This window comes from Lepisosteus oculatus, chromosome 24 (genome assembly GCF_040954835.1).
Source record: "Lepisosteus oculatus isolate fLepOcu1 chromosome 24, fLepOcu1.hap2, whole genome shotgun sequence".
Lineage (NCBI taxonomy): Eukaryota > Metazoa > Chordata > Actinopteri > Semionotiformes > Lepisosteidae > Lepisosteus > Lepisosteus oculatus.
The window spans coordinates 8,560,132-8,584,493 of record NC_090719.1 but is presented as its reverse complement, the minus strand read 5'-3'; the positions used below and the strand labels follow the sequence as shown (position 1 = coordinate 8,584,493).

At 36.4% G+C, this 24,362-nt stretch overlaps 1 protein-coding gene across 8 annotated transcripts in view; it reads left to right on the top strand.

Moving 5' to 3' along the window:
• The window catches only part of LOC102689900 (disabled homolog 2-interacting protein), a 365,385-nt gene that overhangs the window by 176,279 nt on the left and 164,744 nt on the right, over window positions 1–24,362 (top strand). For all 8 annotated transcript variants that reach the window (XM_015366894.2, XM_015366893.2, XM_015366892.2 and 5 more), the window contains one exon: window positions 20,090–20,193. In XM_015366894.2, the coding sequence (XP_015222380.2) occupies window positions 20,090–20,193 (104 nt within the window). The remainder of the gene's footprint in view (window positions 1–20,089; window positions 20,194–24,362) is intronic.

Sequence of the window (24,362 nt, the reverse complement as noted above, 5' to 3'; positions counted from 1 at the left end):
TTTTCAAGAATGGCCAGAAAGGGTCATGAATGATGTTATAACATTTTATGTCGCCTTTAAGAAAGTATTATGAAAGCAATGTTTTTAACAAAGGTTAGGACAGGGCAATGAGAGTATGCTTACCTTTTTGGTCTAGTACACCTGGGATGGAAAAGACAAATGTGGAAAAGCTAAATAAAGGTGTCTTAAATGCTTTGTGAAATTAAGCAAAAATCTATCTCATCAGTGTCTGAACAGCAGTAAAAATAAGCGAAAGACTTTTAGAGGGAGAGAAGCTGTTACATGGAGATTCGGTTGAGAAGGTAGAGAATGGTAATTAATTTCTTTGAGTCTGAACCTTTTGTGTTTTTCCTCTTGCACTACAAGGGAATTGCTTTTTTTTCCCCCAAGAGGCCTGCAAAGCAGTTTTCAAAAATGGACTTTGAATCCCACACTCTCAGTGACAACAAGCCCTTGTGATGAGCAGCTATTTCTGAGACCCTATTTACTGTTTAGCTTTAGTGTGATGCTCTTTCAAAGATCAGTGGCAGAGGCGATCGATAGAATCCGGCTACCAGAAACTCCTTTAAGGCTAGTCCTTGTCCACCCTGAGGTTAATCACAGTCAAACTGTGGTTAATCAAATACTTCATCGATGTCTTGTCTCTCACCAGTATACTGTAAGACTGCTAACTGTGCCATTTTATAACATTAATTGTGATATGAAATTTCTTCTTAAGAGGATTAGGGGGTGGCCTTATCAAAGCAAACATTTCTTAAGACTGTCTAATGCAGGAAATAACACGTCTGTATCTCTAAGATTTGAAAGTGTGTGGGATAAGAACTGTCATCTTGCTCATTTTGAACTCTATACTGTTCTTTTTACTTTAGGGGGGAAATGAGGTTCAAAATATACTACATTGCCTTTGCTGCTATTGCCTTGGAGACAGTGTTCATACTTTGTAATAATGTATTTGTGATGCCTGGGTTTTGGTTTGAAGAATTGATCTTGTATTTTCCAATGATGAGTAAAGAAATGCTGCTTCTTAGATCACAACACATGCATTAAACTTGTAATGTATTTCTCATAGTATAGCAGTTGACCAATTTAGCTGCTCTACTGTCTATAATCTGTACAATCAGGGTAAACATACAGTAGTTTGGCTAGTATGTGTCCTGCGGTGAATACAACTCAGAAGTACAGTAGTACAAGTACTGTATTTTGAGCTCAATAATATCAGTTTTATTTCACAAGTGACAACACATCAGTCAGCTATTTTATAACGAGGCACTTCATGAGTGTTGTAGCAATGCTACAAAATTAAACATTTTCTCAAAAATCCTGTCATGAGCTTATTATACGGTCTATGAAAACAAACAGGAAAAAAAACCTTAGCTTCCTTTGAACAGTTCCCACATCATTGATAGACAAAGGAAATTATTTTGCCAATGAAAACAAGAAATGACTTTTTCAGTAGGAAACACAGTGCAAATTCTTAAAATTCTCTTGGCATACATGCTGAAAGTTGTGGATGTAGTAACATGAAATTTAGAACTTGCAAGGAAAAGTTATTATTTTCGTGGTATAGTTTTTTACGAACTTGCTGTATCAGGTTTTCGTTAAGAAAAGTTGATATGCTCAGGAGCCTGTCTGACTTATTTTCAGGTGCATTCTTATTACTGAATGTGTTGCTCGCTGATTTCTCAAAATCTTGGCATTTACTGTTTTTTTATCAATCTTTGGCAATGACTTTGAGCCAAAACACTTGAGCATTTAAAAAAAAAATGCTTGAGTATATCTCCTAGTTCATCTGTTAAAAAATAAGAAAAGAGATGAAAGAAATGGTTCATATTTGGATCTGACAGGATGATTGTCATGCAGTGAAAATTATTTTGCTGTTTGTTGAAGACTGGATTGTGGAGTCTGACAGGAAATATTAAAAGACAGGTGTAAAGGCATTTCAAAATGAGGCTTTATTACAGAGAAAAGAAGATTGATTGCATGGTGCAGCTATTCCTTGTGCATTTTCTCACCCTTTCTACAGGGAAAAATATTACAAGTGTTGAATGCAGGCAGGGTTATTTATAAATAGAAAGCACAGTAAAGAAATAAGACCTGTCTCTTTGAGATTTGACACTGTGTTTGTGAGAAACTGGGTTAGCTTCATAGCTTTTCACCTCTTTTATGATCCCTTTATAGAGTACAGCATTTTACTTAAGCTGAACTTAAGTGATCACCCAGAAATCACTTTTGAATTAAATCTGTGAAAGCTCTAGGATTGTGTAATGTGTACAGTAGATGGAACTAACTGACATCATGTGGTTTTGTATAGAAAACTGCAAATATGCTTGTAGTAAAAGTTTAGATTCAAACAGCATTCCAGACTCTGGGGATGTTCAGTAAGTATTTATAACACCAACCAAGTCCTTTGTGTTGTGTCATGTAGCTCTTTGTGGTTGTATCAGAGTAGTAATGAGGCCAGTAGTTGGAGGTGTTAGAGCACAGCTGCTGTCTGAATGTCATAATACTGATTTCAAATTATTTTGCTCTCAAACCACTGTGGCTTTTTTCAAAATGTATATCTAATGGAGCATGACTTGGAAACAGAGACAGTATTTGAATCGAATCTCAACTACCATTATATAAAGGTAGGAATCAGAATTAGATAAAGATGGACACTGAAGAATCCTTTTCAATTTCCCATTGAATTTGTTTGTTCTTTCAATAAATCAGGTGGTTGATTGTATACATTTTACAATGCAATTTCTATAAAATGATATAATGTAATTGAAAAATGTCAGAGTAATAATTCAGAGATGGGTGCTACATAGTTGTGCTTGTGAAATTTATTAATGAGCATATATCATTGTCTTTCTAGTCATGAAGAAAAACATTATTTACACTTATTTCACCCCTTAAAATTCTTTGTGTAATTCAGAACACATATTAACCGAAAATGGAAAAGAAAAACTTTGTACATAGCTATCTTACAATTTATTCCAGTTTAAAAACCATTTATTGTGTGTCATCATTGTGTTTATTAAAGTATGTTTTTTTACCATTTGTTTCTTCTTGAAATATTAATATTAATTAATGTTTTAATTGAATCTGATGCAATCATAAAGACTCTTCAAACACATTAAGAAGATACATAATACTGAATGCTCAATAAATGTTAAATTCTTAAAATGTAAATGTACGGTATATGAGCAATGATTTTATTTACTGTGGACAATCACTACTGTAGGTGGTTACCTTTTTAACTTTTACCTAGTTAGAAAATAACACCGGCCCTGAAACTACAGTTCAACTATAGGTCTGCAATTATCAATTAACTGGCAGTCTAATCACATTTTGGTACTGAGAAGCCTCATAGTAAATGGTCATTAAAATGTATAAAGTATGGTTTGCATTAAGTTCCTTTGTGAAATACAGTGGAAGAAGCCTAGTTATGAACACTTGTTCAAACCCAAGGATAGGAGACATGTCTAGATAGAATAAAGAGAAACAAATGATTTTATGATTACTGTGACCTCAAGTTTCTTCCTTTTTTAGTCTTTCAAAGCAAAGAAACACATTGTGATGGGTAATTTTATTTGACATAAAAAAAAGTTAATCTGTTCACTCCTTCACTGCTGTTTTTAATGCAAAGGAGTGCCTCACTGACAGTAAAACACCAAAAACAATGTTAAACACTGAATAGATAATACTCCTGAAAGGATCTGTGAGCCTAAAGGGTGAGTCCTAGTTTTGCATATATCGAAATGACATACAGTACAAAACACTGTAGAGTGCTAAAAAGGGTACAGGTGTATGGATTGCTCACTCTTTGGAGACGATTCATGAAATCATTGCTGTAAGTAAACTTTTTTTTTTTTTTGGTGCTCTAACATGTGAGTGATCAGGAGTGCATGCATGGTCTCTGAATTATACAGTATATTGAATTATATACTGTATGTGTTTTAAACATGAATCATAATAGCACTGTTCCACACTCCAGATAAAACCTGTTTCACATGATTCCACACGACGGTGTGTAATAGGAACTGCACAGTTTTTAATGAATTATCAGGTGTTTTTTTCCAATATATTTTGCATGCTAAGCAAAATCGAAGAGATTCTCCAGCATCGGCTTGGATTTCCTGTCGACACGGTGTTTTCCTGATTTACAGTATTAATAGTCTATTGGAAAACCTGCATCACTCATTAACAAATAGGTTAAAGTTTAGTGGTTGCTAGATGGAAAGATATATTATACAGTATGTGTCCCAGAATCTCAGGTTACACTTTGTTTGGTGTACTTTACTCTAATCAAACACAAGCTACATTTTAATACCTGTATCCTCAAAGTTAATCCTGTATGTTTGGGATTCTAGGACTTACACTTGAGGACTTTAAGCTGCTTTCAACTCCTGCCAGATCTTAAACTGTTTAATATTTCCACAATATGTCACCAGCAACCATTTCACTGTTGTCCGAGAAAACATTCCCAGCCCCCTGTATCGTTCAGAGGATCTGGCATCCAGTCTTTTGCAATATTTTGAGTAAGTAGTGGATTTCCTGGTATTGTCACTGCATTGATACAGTAGCGGTGCCTGTCTGTTGTGAGGATTAAAGAAATAAACAAGAACAGAATAACATGTCTTTGCTGAATCCACAGAATTCTTCAATAGCTTAGTAATTAAGAAAGGCATTTGAAAAAGCTTGGATATAAGGAGGCAATTATAAAGTACCATTTCCCATATGCGCCTGTTGTTTTTCTTCATGAGAGGTCGGCTGATTCTTGATGCACAAAGAGTCTGTTGCTTGTGAGAGCACTGACCCTCTGCAAAGACAAGTCACAAGGACGATTCCCAGATGTGCTGATGAGGCATGCAACAAATCATTATACAAAAACCGTGTGCTCTATAAAATCTGATATTGATTTAAGACATGTTCATATAAGGAACAAACTAATAGAGGATAGGGTAATGCTTAATTAAAGTACAATTACCAATTCTAATTAAAGAATGTAGTGCATTCTTACTTTTATATCTCACCTTTCCTGCATATTTTTTCAGGTACAGTAGGTTTTAAATATACAGTATAACAAATATGCAGAATCTCAATGGTATATGGATTAAATTACAGGTAGATGCTTAACTTTAATGTTTATTTGTACATTTAGGTAAATCCTGAATACTCTGCTATCACAATGCCACTGTACGGTATATAATAATGATTTTAAAAGAAAATGTGAAGATAGTCTTGTTAATTACAAGGTTAATTAATTGAGGTTAATATTGGTTAATTAAAAATCATCTGGATGATATTTTTCACTTTCAAGTCCTGCAATTCACACCCTATATATTATGGTTTTATCTAATGTCTGAGGCTTTGACTTGAGACACAGCTGGGATCGGTTTGAGTAAAGATGCAACAAAAACATCAGGATTGGAGTGAAGAAAGTTCCTTAACAGGATATAAGGTCACACTTCTTTATTTGAAGGATTTGTCAGTAATGTACAGTTCTTTATTAAATACTGAGAAATAAAGTACATTAGGTAGGTCAGTGAGATTTAAAGTTTTCACGGTTTGCATATATTCATGTAACCAACAATCATTAAAAAGATCTTTTTAATATCATTTTTCTGGATCGTGTTGTAGTATAGAAGCTGCAGTTTGAACACATTCAGCCGAAGCACCAAAGCACAGAAATGTTACTCTTCTATAACCTCCTGTGTTCCAGTTCCACAAGTTTCTTTGAAATAGCCGAGCTGAGACTGTTACAGACAAATTCACCTACAGTACCTTGTCAACAATATCGCCAGTTGAAAAGCAGGTAAAGGTTTCCGGGAATTTGTTACAGGATTTTGAAAGAGGCAAATTAAAAAAAAAATGTTTGCTTTTGAAAAGAAAAAGACTCAGCCCAGCCTAAACCGTTTCTATATAAATATAACATAACATTTCTGCCTTTTAAAGCTAGCATGGTATTTTCTTATCAAATGATCCTGTCGTACATTGTCCTGTCTGATGCCAGATAGGAAAGCTCAGTGCCATGAACTAAAGAGAACTGCTTCTTATCTGTACCTTTTATTAGAAACTAAAGATTACTTCCAATATAGAGGCTGTAGAAAGCTTTAAATTGTATTTGCACTTTAGAAATGTATTGTTCAAATTTGTTTTGATGTCCTGCACACCAGTAAGAAGTGCAATTGATTAATTGATACTATATGGATACATTCCACACTAATGAGAACCAGGAGTGTAAAGTTTTATTGATGCAACCTTGAGGCAGTATAATTGTCTGAAAATGAAAAGGAGAAACAAAACACAATTTGATCGACATAAAACAACATTTATATTCCAGTAGAGGAAACTCTTTGAAAGCATGTCAAGTATTCAAGACACAAATATTTTGTGTAAGTTCAAAAACAAGGGAAAAAATATCCCCTAAGACAAAAACACACTGTGAACATTTTCGAAACATTTGACAGGCTGTGATTTTTTACAATCAGTTTTCTGTTTTGGCAGTTTTTTATTACAAACATTTTTGAAGACAGATTGTTTTCTTTTTCTTTTTTTCAATTTATTTGACAAGATATCACAGTATGTTCCTTGAAAAAGTAGACAGCAAAGTGGTTTATATTGTACTTAAAATAATTGAAACCCTGTGGTTAGGCTCAGATGATATTGGTTAGAACTAAGAAAATCCCTTGGTGTCTGTGAGTCCAGATGTAGCATGATCTATTGTTGGATGCCCTTAAAGGCCTTAGAAAACTCCAGTAAATAGGTAGCTCTGGAAAGAATGTCAGTAATTACAGTATGTTTGCAAATGCAAACAAAATATTGTAATACATTTTATAGTTTTTATTGTTTTTTCTACCTTTGACCACCAATTTCAAACTAAATAAAATATACTTTAACAACAATGAATATTTCAATATTTTGTCAAATGTATACTGTAGTTTGTTTCTTGTTTCTCACAAAATCAAGTGAAGTATTTAAAGGAGCCAATTTACCTATTGTGCAGGAAAGCACCCTCTACTTTAATAATAATATAATAATAAACTTTATTTTATATAGTGCCTTTAAAGGTGGCTTCTCAAAGCACTTTGCAGGATGACAGTAACAATAAATACGAAGAATACAAAAGATAAAACACAATTTCAATTTATAGAGGAGACAGTGGATGGTGGTACTAAGAAGAGCTGAGGGGTGAATAATGGAACCAGTTAAGTAAAGGCTTTTCTGAAGAAGAGGGTTTTGAATCTGGATTTGAAGGAGTTTAGAGAAGGTGACTCTCTGATATCCTTGGGCAGAGTGTTCCAGAGCTTGGGGGCATAACAGGAGAAGGCCCTGTCAACCATACAATGTAGACGGGCTTAATAAACCTTTAGAGTACTGTGTTTTAAATCGGCACAGAAACCAAGTGTGTTTAATGTGGCAGAAATTCAATACAAATACATTTCAAAATGGCTAGAACGGTTGTTTATGGTTTTGTGACATTCACAAGCACCGAAAGAAACATACAGGCCTCAGAGAGCGAAGAGAGTGTTTTTAATCCTTGGTATAAAGGACTATTTTATAAGCCTAAAACAGAAGCCCAGGGAGTGAGAAGGATTGTTCAATGGGCAGTAAATGTCAGTCAGCCATTCAGTCATGCTGCAGGCAAGTGGCCTTAGACGGAGATGTGGTTTGAACTGGAGTGATGGCACATGGCCAGAGATTGTATCATAATGCATTTTATTAGAATTAATAGAAACTCATTACAAAGGTTTTTTGGCAAAAGGTGGCCACCTGCCTCATCTAGTTCAGTATAGATTAGGGCAAGGAACGCTCTCTCCCAGTGTTCACTGCTTTGGAGCCTCGCCCCCACCTCATCATTGCCCCTCCTCAAGGGGGTTCCGACACCCTTATCCTTAAAATCAGGCTACCATTCCCTGAGACAAGTGAAATCAAATCAAATCAGGGATAGGTGGGAAGTTCTTCAGCTGACTGAAAAATCCAGAAGAACAAAATGTTCTTCTTCCTATCTGCTCACCTGTCTGCCTCACGTCAGACTTCATTGTTATGTTTGAGACAACTTATTCTGAAACGGATATATGCTGGATCTAATAAGTATGGGGGTGTATCACTTTTTATGAAGTTTTTTTTTTCTCTCTGCTGTACTGTTTTCACACAGGATGTTTTTATATTATGCACTGAAATATCATTTTCCAAGCCCTTCTTCCAATTCGGAGTCACTAGGGAGCCGGAGTCTATCCTGGCAAGCAACAGGCACAAGGCGGGGTGCACCACAGAGAGGACACCCGTCTCTCTCAGGGCACACACAGACATGCACACACTCACCCCTAGGGCCAGTCTTCCCAAAAGCCAATTAACCTCAAAGTTTATTTTGGAACTGGGGGAGAAAATCGGAGCATCCAGAGGAAACCCACACAAACACGTGGAGAACCCCGAATTCAGATTTGAACTCAGGACACCAGCACAGCTAACCACTGCACTACCATGCCATCTCACACTGAAATATTCTAGATGGAAATATGGTTTAATATTCATGTTTTGTGAGATGAAATCTACATAGAATTAAAGTGCAACGGTGTGCTACCCATTTACGTGCACAATAAGGGTGCGAGCAAAATCATGGGTCTTTTATAAAAAAATGATTTAAAAAAAAAGTAACCTTGTCTTTAAGATGCATTTGAAAGGTGGACACATTAGTTATAAATGATCCTGTTTAAATTCAGAACTTATTCTGCCATATTAAACAAGCAGGTATTTTGTGTCTTCTGTGATTCATTTTTCATTTGCCATTCATTTTTTTGCTAACGACTTATGCGCAATGTTTTGTTTCGATAGATGTAGTTTAATCTGTAATAACACAGATTTATCTAAACATTTTATGTAATATTTTTATGTGTAATTAGGAAATAGTGCAAAGCTACATCCATGAATCATATTTGCTATCAATCAAATGTATTTGAACAAAAGTTTTGTTGCTGTTCTTTACTTTTCCAGAAAATAATGTTTTATCAAAAAAAAAAAAACAACTATACTGTATACTTTATGCTTGCCAAGTCAGACTGGGTTGTGATAGTAACTAAAAAAAACTCATTCTTTTATAAGAAGTCTTTTGTAAAGTTACATTCCCTGACAAGTTAACATGCATTGAGTTTTATTTTCCTCACTGGCTGTTAGGAATATGTTTTATACCAGATGTGGACAACTTAGAGGGTTTTAGCAGTTTCTCCTACTTGTCTTCTATGAAGATGGATGTATCCACTCCTCTTCTGCAATGCAGAGGCTCTCGACTTGTGGGGCTCAGCCTTTCTGAGTTTCTTAGAGACAAATACATTGGACAATGACTTGGACAAAAATATATGAGTTAACGTGTGCAGAATTCAAATTTGTGCACATCAGGAGCTCAACAAATCAGTACTGTATATCAACAATGATCAACATATACAACAACAGTACAATACCATAATACAAAGCAAAACACAGTATAATGCAATGTTTTGCTGTAGTATACTGTACCATATTACTATAGTAACAATCTGGAGAGTGGCAATGTTTTTTTAAGAATTCACATTGTCTGTTGAACAGCCTTTTAGTTGAGAGGGCTTTGTAATGTAATGTTGACTAACAGCCCAAGGTGCTGCCTTGATGGGCTTCTGCGTTTACAAAGAATATTACTGGGACAAACTCCAGCTCCCCCCGACCCTGTATTAGATAAAGAAGTTAGAAAATGGATGGATGGATGAAAAATAGCAAATGTTTGTATTATTTATCGTTGTTTCCATTTAAACACTAGTAATACTAGAATTACTGTAGATTTTGACAGCTTGTGGTTCTATAGTAATTTTCCCCCCAAAATTTTTTAAGTATTAAATATCACTGTAATGTATAAAAAACAGATATTAAAATAGGAGGGAGAGTTTTTTGTGATTTTGAATTGTTTATTTTGCACACAATACCATATCAATATTCCAGTCTAATCCACTATTTTATAAACCATTGCTACAGTTCTTAACTGATACAGTGCTCAATTGCTGAGTGTCTGTAAGAGTAAATTACATTGCCATAATGCAGCATCCTCTCCCTAGAACACACCAGGAAGACCTTAATCCAAAATATAACATTAGAGTAGGTTTGCAGGATGGTGCTTCTACAGTAGATGTTAAGATCAATATAGAATGGGACTGATGGGACTTGAGTTCCCTGGCAGTCAGCAGAGGGTAGCCTGGGTCTGTCAGTGTTGTTGTCTTGTCTTTTCTTTTATGTTCAGGAGGCAGTGGGGGCAGTGGACAGTTTATCTTGTGCGTGTCGATGCTTAACTGATTCCGGTCTTTCCAGTTGGCTGCAGGCTTTGACTCATTTGCTTGTTTACAAAATGGCACCTTTTGTCTTCTATTGAAGGCTACACAGCCTGCAGGGTTGACCCGAATTCCATACTGGGAATACAGAAACACCCTCTCTTAGGCATTCAGTGTTGTATGACAAAAGAAGACTTGATTGACTTTGACATTTCAGAATCTTGCCAGAGTAAGGATGTTTTTGACAACATGCCTGATGTGTGCTCCATTATGAAAATGAATGAAATCAGTCTTGGAGGCTTCTCTTGGTGTCCTCTTACTGTTTTGTTCCAAATAACAGGGCTTTTGCTACTATAATACCATAAAAAATATTGCAACAGAGTATTTAAGTATAGTGAACAGGTACCATAGATGTCTTAGTCTGCAACAGCAAAGTGTTCTTAGTATGCAAAACACATCCCATTTTTAATCTTTCCTAGCCTTACCAGAGACTGTATCAAGCACTTTCAGTGCCTTATCAGGGTTTCTGCTACATTTTTTTATACAAATGACATAACACAGACTGTATTACTTTAAATTTCACTTAAACGTATATCACTTGCTTTTACACTGGACCTTTGTGGTAAAGATTGGGGTCAACTATACGGATTAGGCACTCCTTTAAGGAGTACTCTGTGGGGGGAAAAAAAGCTTTTTGTGTGTCAAACAGTATGTTTCCCAGAATGTGTTAGGTACCATACCAGGTGCTTCAAACTATACCACACACAGCTCTCCCACTCACAGAGCTGTGCCTTTATAGTCAGTGTTTTATAGACCGTAGAGAGCATAATGGGTTAATTGGGCATAAAGGTATTCGGTACTAAGTGAGTGGTGGTTGTCAAGGGAGTTTTACAGAAAAAGCTGCAAGAGAAAGATGCATCTTCATAAATGTAGTTATTCCGGATGGCTGTCGGAAATCTGCTATCTGACCCTGCAGTAAAATAGATTAAGTCTGTCCAAGACTCTCCAAAGACAATAACAAAACAACGACTTCAAAGGCTGTACTTTACATTGCGTCCATGTTTCTTATTTTTTAACCAAACGTTCCATTTTTATATGCAAATTACAAATTGCATGCAATTGTTCTTCGAATTGATCTTTCCACTTACATTATCTCTAGGCTAATGCCTTGCCAATATAATTGATAGTACTTGGTAGCTTTTCTAGCTGCTGTGAATGTATAGCCCTTTAAACACTAAGAACCAATTATTAGTTTGCGTATGTAGTAAGTCCACCTCAGGGAAATAAACATCCACTCTTCTCTGTGTTGGAATGTAACATTTCATTCTTTTTCCTGTCAGCTGTTTCCATTTGGCAGTTTTGTCATTGGTATTCATCCTCTCTCCTTCTCTGGTGGAATAGAAGGATCCATATTCACATCAGGCACTTACAGAATTGCACTTTTAAAAAAAAATGTTATTACATCTCCACGGGTTGCTGCAAGTGCTGTAAAGGGGAACAGCGCAGCTCTATAAATTCATGAAGTTGTTAATGAATTGTGAACACAAAGAGGTGTGCAAGGCATTCATTCCCTCTGCAAAGGTGCGACAAACATAGAATGACATACTGTATATACGAATAATGATCTGTGCAAAATCTAGTGGCTGATAGTATCTTCTGATTTTAACACGTTTTTTGGCTTTGTTGCACAATGGACTTTGAATTTGCCTCTGGACAGGAATCGGTAGATGAGCTTGGCATGTTTCTATGGCAACAATATACAGTGAGAGTTCCCCTTCAAGAAAGACTGCAGATACAGGAGGGTAAAACTGGGGAAAAAATATACAGTATATACTGTGTACCTAGCACATTCATGAGATATAAAAGTATTTGTCCTTTCTTTAGTAATTTTATAGACCAGGAAGAATAAATGGATTTCATTTTGACACTTATATTCAAGGATGGCAGGATTAGTGCACCAGATTTCGTGCAATGTATACAGATTCACACAGTTAGCCATGTGTCCTTGATCACACCAGAGAAGGTTGTACTGTAGGTGCTACTGGAGAGGTTTTGTGGCAATTCTTTTATTTTTTTCCAAACTAAGAAAATAATCTTTTTGTCACCTTCATTTTTAAAGGTAGGTCATGTGAAAACCAAATAATGAATTTTTAAGAAAAAGATCATTTTATTGAAATGAGTCCCTTAATTGATAGCTTGTTTCTGACAAAGGGGAAATGGCCTGGATATGATTAGATATGAGAGGGTTAATGGGAGATGTGGGAGGTTCAGCTGCTTTTGCTCAGAGTCCTAGGTGTCACCACTAAGGGCTGGTTATAGAGTATTTAACTTACAGCTGTCTTAGTTGTTACACCTTATTGAATAGTCTGAAAAAACGTTATTTCATCCTGTTTTTTTCTGATCCTGACCTACTCTGTTGAAAAACATCAGTGTCTTCATAAATGTTTTCCCTAGGTGAAGGTTTAATCTGTATTTGCAGTCCTGTGTGCCACAGACTTGGTCTTCAGACAGTACAGCGCATAGTATTCATCCTTTTTTCCTGCAAATCTTTAAGGGAAAATAAGGGAAACACATTTAAGACTGAGATTGGAGATATGTTTTACAGAAAGGGAGACTGGGTATACGCTACTCACCCATGGTTGTTGTTGCTGATACTCTAGGATAGTTCAAGAAAGGCTTTGATGGCAGCCATGATGGCAGCTGGAGGGGCCAAATGAAATAAGATTTGATTGATCCTGAAGGGAAATTAAGGCGTTACAGTAGTCCAGCCCAAACGGCATCTTATTTGTAACCTTTCCTGTATATTCACGTTCTGTTCATAATGAACACATTCATAGACGCTACAAAAATGTTACTTACTTTAGATGTAATAATACTTGTCACAGCAAATACCACAGCATATGTTGGAGTAAGGATTGGCATTGGGATTATTAGGAATACTGGATACTGAACCTTTTGTGTTTTATTGAGGGGGAAATGGTTGTGAGGGTTTATGAATGATAATATAATGCAGTTATGTACCTTCTATGGACCCTTTTGCTGACTACATAAGATTTTCCAATGAAGTGTTACCAAATAGTGGTGTTTAAAGTGCTCACGTTCAGAAACCTTGAATATCCAGTCACACTTTCATCAACTAGGAAAACTGATGTATAAAAACCTTAGGTACAGTATGGCTCTGCACTTATGGCTTCTTTAAACTCAGAATTAAGTGCTGCTGGTGAATCCAAGCCTTGAGGAGGCTTTTCTGAAGCCTGTGAAAAAAGCAAGTACAGATGGCCTGAAAGGGTAATAAATACTGCCTAATAAAACTCTTTAATTATATGCAATGATGAGAACATCTGTTTGTGTGCTGTCCCATATTTGATTGACTCTTATTACAAACGTGTTATTCACTTACCGAGAAATGTCTTAAATTATCACATCTAATGATGCAAAAATAGATTAACTGTAAAATCAGTGCTGTGATTTTTTTAATTACTTTTGCTGGCTTTTGCTTTCCTGTCTTGAAACAGTGTATTAGTGAAACAGATCATATTAAACGTTTCTGATTTCCCATAAAGTTTATTAATTTCTTGGGAAGTTGCATGAGCTGTTCACAGATTTTTATTTTAATTAAAAAAGCTTAAAAACAATCGACAAAGAAACACAAAACTCCAGCTTAGTAGTTAAGTGTTAGCTAGAGATGTAACCATGGTAAAAATGAAATATGAAGGAAAAAATGTAAGCTTTTGTTTTATATATTCCTGCTAAATTGTTCCCTCTCTTTTAGCAACAACAGTGTAAAGCTTTAAATTTATGTATGGATAAGCATGCTATTTCATAGATTTTTACTGTTTTAACCTCCCTGAATAAAGCTCGGTGTGGTGAATATAGCACAAGCAAACACTGTCTAAAAATAAATCTTATTTTACAGGTTGATAGAATGTTTTAGATTTTCTGAATTTAAGACTTTGATTATTGACATCCCTACTTCTGAAGAAAATTACTATAAATCATATGCTGGTGTTGTGGTTGTTTTTTTACCTAGTTTTATTTAGTATTTGGAACTCAGGAAATATTTTTACAGCCATCCCGATTTACAAACATTTATCATCCTTATTTATCATGCTGCTTTTTTTTTTCTTTAAGTACTGTTTAAGCTTAAGGGTTCGAACATATAAATTGTGTGCTGTTGGAGGAATTAGCATCATATATTGTGATTCTGGGGCTGTGACCACCTCTGGCCATTAGTAGTGAATGCAGTAAACCTGAGCACGGTTTATGTCCTTACTGTGAATGTCATGAGTGATGGATGAATATTATCAAAGGCACCCAGGAGAGGCTCTGCTAAGCTCCACAATAGATAGATGCTTTGTAATTCTTTGTGTTTGTCTCTTTTTTAACTTTTTCATCCAGTTTTCTTATTTGTTCTTTTCCCCATAATCAATCCATTGACGGGGGAGCTTAGAATCAGGGTTTTATTACTGTATCTAAGATATGATATTATAATATTATAAGATAGACGGGAAATAAAGTGTGCAGCAGGTAAAGTATTTGAAATATATTCATTTTTGATGGGGAAAAGCAATGAAGCCAAAGGCAGAGATGATCTTGTAAAGAAAACTTTGGTTAGATCTTTTAAAGAAAACTGGCACATTATACATTTCATTCCCCATTTTAAAAAAATGTTTTGGAATAATTAGCACACTTATAATTGTATCTTCATTTATGAATATTTAAATTATTGTCCTCTTCAGATTCATTTTCTGTTTGTTGAGCTGTCTTTCTTCCTTGCAAGCAGCAATTCATATTTATAGGTAAATATTGTACAGACAGGAGGTGGACACAATAATCAAAACATCTAACAAAAATAACTTGTATTTCAAAGTGCCTGTTGCCAATCACAAATTAAAAGGATTTTACACTTTTCATATTAATGTCAATACTAATTTCCAACATGTTTCTGCTTTATACGGCGTCTTAAAGTCATCACATTAATATGTGAGTTTCTAAAGCAACAAATAGTCAAATTGTTGGCACCCGAATTGCAGGTGTGTCACAGAAGTGACAAAATAATTTGGTGTGTCAAGGGAGACAGTGCCAAAAACCTTGGTGGAATAAGATAAGATCACTTTGATGGCCATATACAATTTCTTGCCTTAGGAGTTAGTCTTTTCGCATACCCCAGCTTGCTCTCCATGAGACACACAGACACGGAGAAGCTTGGGGTCAGAGCGCAGGGTCAGCCATTTATACAGCAGTTGGGGTTAAGGGCCTCACTCAGGGGCCCAACAGAGTAGGATTCCTCTGCCGGCTGCGGGATTTGAACTGGCAACCTTCCAGCCACAGGCGCAGATCCTTAGCCACAGAGCCACTGCACCGCCCCTCATACGCCAAACAAGGGAATATGGCATCTGGAAAGAAGTACAGCGGTCACAATGTTAAGCTCACAGACAGGAATAGACAGACTCTTAACAGGATAAATATGAAAAAGGCCACAAAACAATGACCTCACAAATTATCACAGAATTGAATCTATACCTTGCTTGGTGTTTAATTTTTTTTGTCAACCCTCTGTACTGTATATTGACAGTAATTCTACCTGTAATTCAAGTCTGTGGGACTGTTGTAGCCAAGGGATACTTGTACATAGACTTTGAGTGCTAGTAAGTTCATATTAATAATTGGCTTTATCTAAGCAAGCCATCATTCTAAATTCTATAGGTATCTAAATCTTTCTGGGTATTATTTAATATGTCATACTTGAGTTTGTTAAAACCTTTAGTTTTTAGGGGCGGAGCAGTGGCTCTGTGGCTAAGGATCTGTGCCTGTGACTGGAAGGTTGCCGGTTCAAATCCTGTGGCCGGCAGAGGAATCCTACCCTTAACTCAAGCTGCTCCAGGGGTGCCGTACAACGGCTGACCCTGCTCTCTGACCCAAGCTTCTCTCCCTGTCTGTGTGTCTCATGGAGAGCAAGCTGGGGTATGCGAAAAGACAAATTCCTAATGCAAGAAATTGTATAGGGCTAATAAAGTAACATTAAAACATTATTAGTAAAGTGATGCTGTTGATTGTTGTGTGAGTGTGAGTTTTGTGTGAGTTTTCTTCTGCTAAAGACTTGCCTTTACTGTGACCTGTTTCTGATGGATGGACTTGTGTTAGTTCTCTGTAATAATCTGTTCCGGTGAGCAGTTAGCTGCAATAGTATACATTACATCTCTTGTGTTCATTGGGAGATTTCTGTTTGTAAGTCAGCTCAATAGTTGGGAACCGAAAGGACAGAAACACAATTTAAAAAAGATGAAATCACTTATTGCCTAAAAATGGAAAGATGCATGGCCTCATCTTTCACACTTAAGGCTGCCTTCAGACTTTGTTTGGCCTCTTGTTCCAGTTCTTATAATCTAACAAAGGAATATTACAGTCTGTCTTTTTCCCAGTGAAAGTGTTTTAATATGCATTGTTACTTTTATTTAATTAGAAAGTGCAATCACATACTGCATTAGCTTAAGAGGTATGCAAAAAGTCTCCTTGTAAAAGCTTCTGAAATGGTGCTCTTCATAAAAGGTAATTGAAAAATTAATTGATGAATTTTTATGGGATATTGATCAGTGATCTCAACCAGGTGCGTGATGTCAGTTTGCTCATGACAGAGAGAAACAAGCAATTCACCCAGATGTAATTAAAGATCCATAACTTGTCAAGACTGTCAAATTTCTGAGATACATAGCCAGTTCTATGAAGTGCTTCAATGCCCATTACACAGGTCAGTTTATAACTTCATGTACAGAAAAAGCCCTCCAACCCTTTTCTATTGATCTATTCAGATCGTCGATTTGAATTAGATCTTTAAAATTGGAATGGCTAGAACTGAATTAGATTTTAAGATTAACCTAAGAACATTTGATTGGATTTCCATGTTTATGTGTCAAACAGAGTTCATAAGTGTGATGCACTAGTTTCTGCTGTTAGTATTTTTGCACCATTAACTGCTTTATCTGACATTAGAACATAATGAATGTAGGTCTAAATATCTGTAGGTACAGAGACTAAATATCAGGGAAAAGCAGAACAGCCCTAGATAATTGTTAATAGCTTTTTGAAACTATTTTCTTAACTCAGAACAGCATTGTACTACAGTATGTTGCTCAAGAGGTCTCAATTAAAACTGACTAATTATACTCCCCAAACAACCTTTTTTATGAGTTATTGCAGGTCCTGCCTTGTGAAAATACTGTATGGTTCCACTTCAGTTGCCAAGACTTTCAAAGTGTGGCCTTTTGTAGCATGTTCTAGTAAACATTTTAATATATATAGAGAGAAGATAAACCTTCCAAACCACTCTTTGTTTCTTATAGCCTGCCTCAAAAATATCCAATTAAGCCTTTCCTTTGAACTCAATCCTGGGCAAGTGGCTTTGATTAAAGATGATTAAATGTGCAGAATGAGATATGAGGGCACAGCAGATGTTAGAAATATGGCCAATGAGAAAGTGTCATCTCTGTTGTGGTTCACTGACTTGATGGTAATTTGCATGGTCTGCTCCACATCTAAAGTTCATGAAGAACACTTCACCAGGTGTTTTTCAAGTTCTGCTTTTTCTGCAAGCTAGTGCACAGCTACTTGAAAAAATCAAGGCAGCTCTATGGTTTGGGCTGATCATCTGAATGTGAACTTTTAAAACTTTTTTAAAACCTAAACCTCCTTCCGAAGAATTTTGTTCATTGTCTTTGCATGGCAGAGAAGCTGAGAAATATTTATCAGGAAGGAAGACTCGGAGAACTCTTTTCTTGGGACTACCATGTAGTGTATTTTTGTCAAAAGGAGTGAATTTGTATTCTGTTTGCCCATTCAGTGTTGCTTCTGCTAAATGTCATCTGTTTTAACTTCCAAAGCTCAAAAGCTGGTGTGAATTGTATAGTAGCGGTACTCAGGCTGCTAATGTGTCATGTACTGGGAAGCTTGTTCACAATGAGCTCATAATTCAAAGTATTTTTTACTAAATTGTTTTACATTAGTACAATAAGATATTTGTCCCAAACCTGGGATAGTTTTGAGAATTGTTTTAGTAGAGATCCTTAATGAGTTCACCTGAAACCCATATTTTTTATTACATTTCAGTCCATGCTTTTTGATCGTTGTACAGCCTGCTTTCAATAAAGTAATAGAAATAAAAGGTAACATAGGAAGCCTATTATAATAAGTCCTTTATTAAGGAGACAAGGTGATCATCGTCCTAAAACAAAATGTTGGAACCACATCTTTTAGGTTGGAACCACATCAGTGTAAATTTCATTTAACATTGATGGAATAATGTTAATGTTTTTTATGCTGCCTTAATGTTAATGGAATAAGAAAGTGGAACCTTATAACAGGATAGCTCCATGAGGATATACACCCACAAGTCACTCGTGGTAAATTTAACAGATGTAGGTGAAGAGCCTTCATTTCTCTGAATGCCAACTGTTCTTCTTAAGGTGCAGCGTTTATTTGAACACCTGTGCAATCCGTCTGCCCCTTTTCTTTGCTTCACTTAGAGAGCAAAGTGGAGTTACAATGCCCATTTTAACCATAGCACTGAAAATAAAGCTTTTTTTTCTCATTCAGCTCAAGTTTCATCACGTAGCAGCTCTTTATCGTGGAGCTCTAGACATTTGTGATTTTACAGCATGAAAAATGGTTCCTTTGACAGTGCTGAAACATTACTTTATGGATTTAAAATGTATACCGCTGCACGAAGTGCTTTTTCTTAGCAGTTTACTTATGAAAGTTAAGCAGTAATTGACTTTAAAATAGATGGTTAAGAAATAGAAATAATAAATGGGAAAATTCTGATTAGTGCCTTTTCAGGCAGTCTGAATCTCTCATTAACAAAACCTTTGTTTCTAATTTCCAGTGCCCTCAAAGTTAATTTAAAAATATTGCTACTGTATTTGTCTAGTTGTTTTCGTAAATTTGAAGGGCTTTGCTTTTGTCTTTTTGATATGGCCATCTAATTCATCATCCAATCCTGTTATTCATTAACGACTCCCTTTTCAAAACCACTGTCCATTTTGTCATTTTTTGTGGTATTCTTTCAATTAAAAAATCTTTGCCTCTCTATTCTTGATTACTAAATGAAACCTAATTAGAAAAGCATATTGATCTTAATAAAGACAAACCTTTTTACCTCAGTAACATATGCCAAAAAGTAAGGACCTGCTCAAGCAAGAAAGACATAATGGTGCCAGAATCAATTTTATATGGAGTCTAGGAAATTATATACTACATTAAGTACATTCACAGAAGCAGGCTTTGTTCATACCGAGTGAAGTTAGTGTTGTGAGCTTTTAGTTTTATTTTACCCTTTTGTTTATTGAATTACTTTGCTAAGTGCAAGATTGCAACTACACTTTCTAAGCAGTGTAGTTGATTTATCGGCAGTCAGCCAGCGTTAACTTCCACTGGCATATCTTGTTTTTTTAAAAAACACTTTTTTACTGACTTTTGTGTCTTAGTGATTTTCTGAAGTAGTTTTTCGGTTTTACACTTGTATCCGGTTATCTGACGTGTTCTTGTACCTGATAGGGCTGTGACAGCAGAAAGAAAATAGGGGAAGATGATGTCTTATGTAAGACGTGACTAAACAATGGGTTGTCACACAGCCATTAAGCAAAATTCAAAACCAAAATGAGAACTTTGGAGATTTCACTATGATCTTGCTGGACACTGACCCGCAAACCCAAAAGACACCAAGTGCAGATACAGTAGGTTACAGAACAGCATGTTGTCAAATGTGCTTTTCTGTGAAAATTGTGGTTTTCAAGAGGGTTTCTGTTCTAACATTTCAGAGTCTCCGCCGGAGAGACCTGGCCGAAGACGGAGCATGCCAGGCAGCGCTTCGGACAAAACCCCAGCCATGGAGCCCACAGCTGCCACGCCCTTCCGCGTCACGGTGAGAGACCTGGCTGCCACTCACAATTTCTCCTGACTCCATTGCTCGGTCAAGTTCTACTAACGACGAACGAATGTTAAGGGGTAGAGTTCCTAATGTTTTGGCTGTAACTCCAGTGGCTGACAGTGTTGGTCGGAGATCAGCGCCCTCCACTTACGATGATCCAGGGAGAAAATGCTGCAGCTGTGAAGTTGGGATGGAGGAGGAGTCCTAGCAAGACGAGCGCAGTGCCAACTGCAGTCAGGGAGCTTTCACGGGCAGGGAGGCAGAAGTACAAGATTAGAATTTGACCTCCACCCCAATTTCTGTTCTGTTCAATAATACCATTCAGCTGGCTGATGTGTTTGTCCTAGCTACTTCAATGTGTAAGGCTTTGCATGTAGGGGTGTAACCCCGGCATCCTGGCCAAATTATGGTCTCCTAATAATCCCCATCTATGAATTGGCTTCATTACTCTGCTCTCCTCCCCACTAATAGACGGTGAGCGTTCTGGCGCACTATGGCTGCCGTCGCTTCATTCAGGTGGATGCTGCACATTGGTGGTGGTAGAGGGTAGTCCAAATTACAATGTAAGTGAGTGGTGTGTCCAGAAAAGCGCTATACAAGTGTAAGCAATTATTAATTATTATTATACTGTATTACTGGATCATTTTGAGGGATCTGAGTTGTCAAGAGCACAACAGCTGTCTCACACCTGGAATTGGACCATTCCAGTTGTGAGTCTAGAGCCTTGACTACAACTTCAATACTGCCCCATGGATGTAGGAGCAGTAGGATTTTTGCATGTACGTGTGCTTATGTATGAAGGTTTGACTTTAAATTTAAAACGAAGGAGGTCAGATCTGCTCCCACAAGCCCTCTTCGGTACATGAGATGAGGAATGACTTGTGAATGCTGAACCGTTGACAAGTTCAAATAAAACAGCTTTAAGCTGTTGTCTTTTACTGTGATGGGATAAATTTGACGACATCTTTTGCCAACCAGGAATTATGGCAAGCAAGTGGTGAGATCTAAGAGTGGAATTTCGAATTTGAGTTGACCTGCCCTCACATAATATATCTTGAAAAAACAAAGACAAGCATGTCTGTTTTCCAGGATTTTCATATGCTGTTCATCCAGCTTGTGGACTTGTGCAGTCATGTATACACTGTGGCTGATCAAAGCATGTGTATAATTATGGTGCCAGGTTTTATCCAGAACTCAGAGCCCTCCGAGGATAGTTTGGCAATGAAATTGTACACATGGACATTCATTTATGTTCTCAGAAACTAAGGGAAGAGACATTACAAAGACAAATGGATGTTGTAACCTTTTTGTTTTGTAAGGAACTACTATAAGGGTTTTATTCAGCATATATTATTCATTTACAAAACTTAAACAGCTCATCAATTATTTAAATAATCCACCAAGTCCCATCTATTAGGCCCAGATAGCTAATTACAAGTGAACATCTCATTAATTACTGATGAAATCTAGAACATATGACTCAGTGGTTTAGGACATAAACTGATAGCAGTTTTCTTATTAGTTATCAGTGTTGTTTAAAAATTACTAACTCATTGCTTTTTTGTCACAAAGTCATTGATTAAACTGTTAGAGTGAATGTTTAGAGCATACTTAAAAATTAATTGCTACTTTAATAATGTTATCTGGACTTTTAATTGGGAGGAATATTTTTTGTAGTGAAGTCTTTTAATGTCAATCACAGCATTATGCTTCTTTATTGCACGTACAATACCTCACCAGTCTTATGAGTGAAGTGACAATAATCTGCCAGATATTACAGTGGAGCCTAAAATTGTCCTTTAGCTCTCAATCATATATTCAATCCTTGTGTGTAGGAGGTGAAGGTAACACTTGAGAACATGTTGGTACTTTACATTGCCTGCAATAAATGCAGATCGTAAAGATATTATTGTTGACTGTACCTCTGTACCTCTCCATTTCTATAAATGGCCAGTGGAAAGTGGAAAGTTCAGCTTTCCTATTTCATAATTATCACTTGGATATTAAACTTGATGAGTTTCTGTTCTGCAGACAAAACATGTTGATATTAATTGTTTATTGCATTACTGCAGTCATTTCAAATGTGAAAAAGTAATTCAATTAAAAAATGATCATTTTGTATGTACAATATATCAGGTTACAGTGCATTGCTCAGTCTCATCTAACATCTACTAATAAAAATAACTTTAATTTATAAAACAACTTTCCAAACCCAAGGATGCTGTACATTGTGAATAAATAAAAAAACAAGAGTACAATAAAAGTAAAAGACCCAAAAAATAAACAAGAGTATATAGGTTTTTACAGATGTAGGGCAGTCAGACATAGACCTTGGTAAAAAGGTACTGTAAGTTTTAAGTTTAGATTTGAAGACAGTTAAGACAGGTTGTCTGAGGAGGGTAATTCCACAACACTAGAGCAACTACAGAAAAGGCATGGTCACCAAAAGTCCATAATTTAGTCCCAGGTACAATGAGCAGAGGACCAGCCTCAACTACCTGGAGCCAAGAAAGGGAGTGTAAACATGGAGGAGGTCAAGGATGTGTGATGGAGCCAGATTGTTTAGAGCCTTGAAAGTCAGTAACTACAGTGGATCTTCATATTGTGATATTATAATTCTAATTAGATTTTATTAATTATATAGTAGAATTCTATTATGATAAGATTATATTTATGTTATAATTATATTATATGTGACATTATAGGCAACCAATGTAGAGACTTACAGTAAGTGTAGGAGTGATATACTGCCAGGGTCTCGTGTGAGTTTGTAGTCTAGCTGCACCACCCTTATTCTTAGATGACCCATCCATTTTCTAAGGGTTCACCTAGTACAGGGTCGGGGAGAGCCGGAGGCTGCCCTGGCAAGCAATGGGCGCAAGATAGAATGGACGAAGCATCAGTCCATCACAGGGCAGACCCAGACACACAGTCACACCAGGCAGTTAACCTACCAGCATGTCTTTAAACTCTGGTAGGAAGTCCACATGAAAATGGGAAGAAGATACGAATTCCAGGCAGATAGCACCCCAGGAATTGAACCCAGGCCCCCAGCACTGTGAAGCAGCTATATTAACCACTCTGTCACCTTCTTAGATGATCTGACATATGTAAATATGACAGCAAAGCAGATCAATGAATAAAAGAGATCGGTGAATAAGTAAACTGCTTATAAGTATACAAGTAGAACACAAAGTGGAAATTGTACTACTATACTGTACATAAGCATGGTTTTCTTTCCTTCCGTTTTTTAATATTACATACTGTACACATTTAAAATATCTATAAAAACAAAATGCCTTTGAATGTGTAAAAGGCAAATAAGAAAGGTGATCGTAAGACTCCGACCATATAGAAACTTAGTAATGAATTCTGCTTTATAGAGTCTGAACTTGTTTAAAGACCATTAATCTGCTAACAATAAACCACAATCTGGTTTGAATTATTAATGGAGGCTATCAAATCAAATCATGGTGACCTTGACAAGGCAACATCACTCTGATCAAAGAAAAAAAGCTTGTTACCATGGGTCTGTCTGATTAATGAGTTTTGTTTTGAAGTACCTCTCGAGCAGGCAAATTAGTGTTAAAGCAGAGGCCAATAAAACATTGGTTCTAAATAAATGTGTTAAATAAATGAGTAGTATCTGCAAACCTCACTCTACCCCATCAAGAATTGCAAGATCATATAAAATGGTAAAATGGGAAAAGGAGACAAGAAGGAAGTAAATGATGCAATTGTGCATCTGGAAGCTAGATTTCACTTGTGTTTTGATCTACACATTTTAGAATTGTGAAAAAATGATTTAAAATTATATCTGATGTTATGCAAACCAAGCTGACATTGAACATTCATATTTCTCTTCAAGGCATCTCAATGCCCTGGTAGTCAAAATAAGCTTAAGAATGAGTCTTTCCATCAACGGAGGGAGCTGTTCCGAAGTTAAAATTTCCGTAAAAGCATGCAGCTATTTGGCAAGCAGTAGTTGCATGATGTGCAAACAATGCTGTGACATTCCATAAAGCTGAACAAATGCCAGATACCCAAGCATTTGCAATGCAAATCTTAAAATGCGTTATTTACTCTGTGGCTGTTTGCATTCTCTGTATCCTCCTGTTTTAAATGGAAGAAATTGTGGGCTGGTTGCTGAATGTGAAATCACT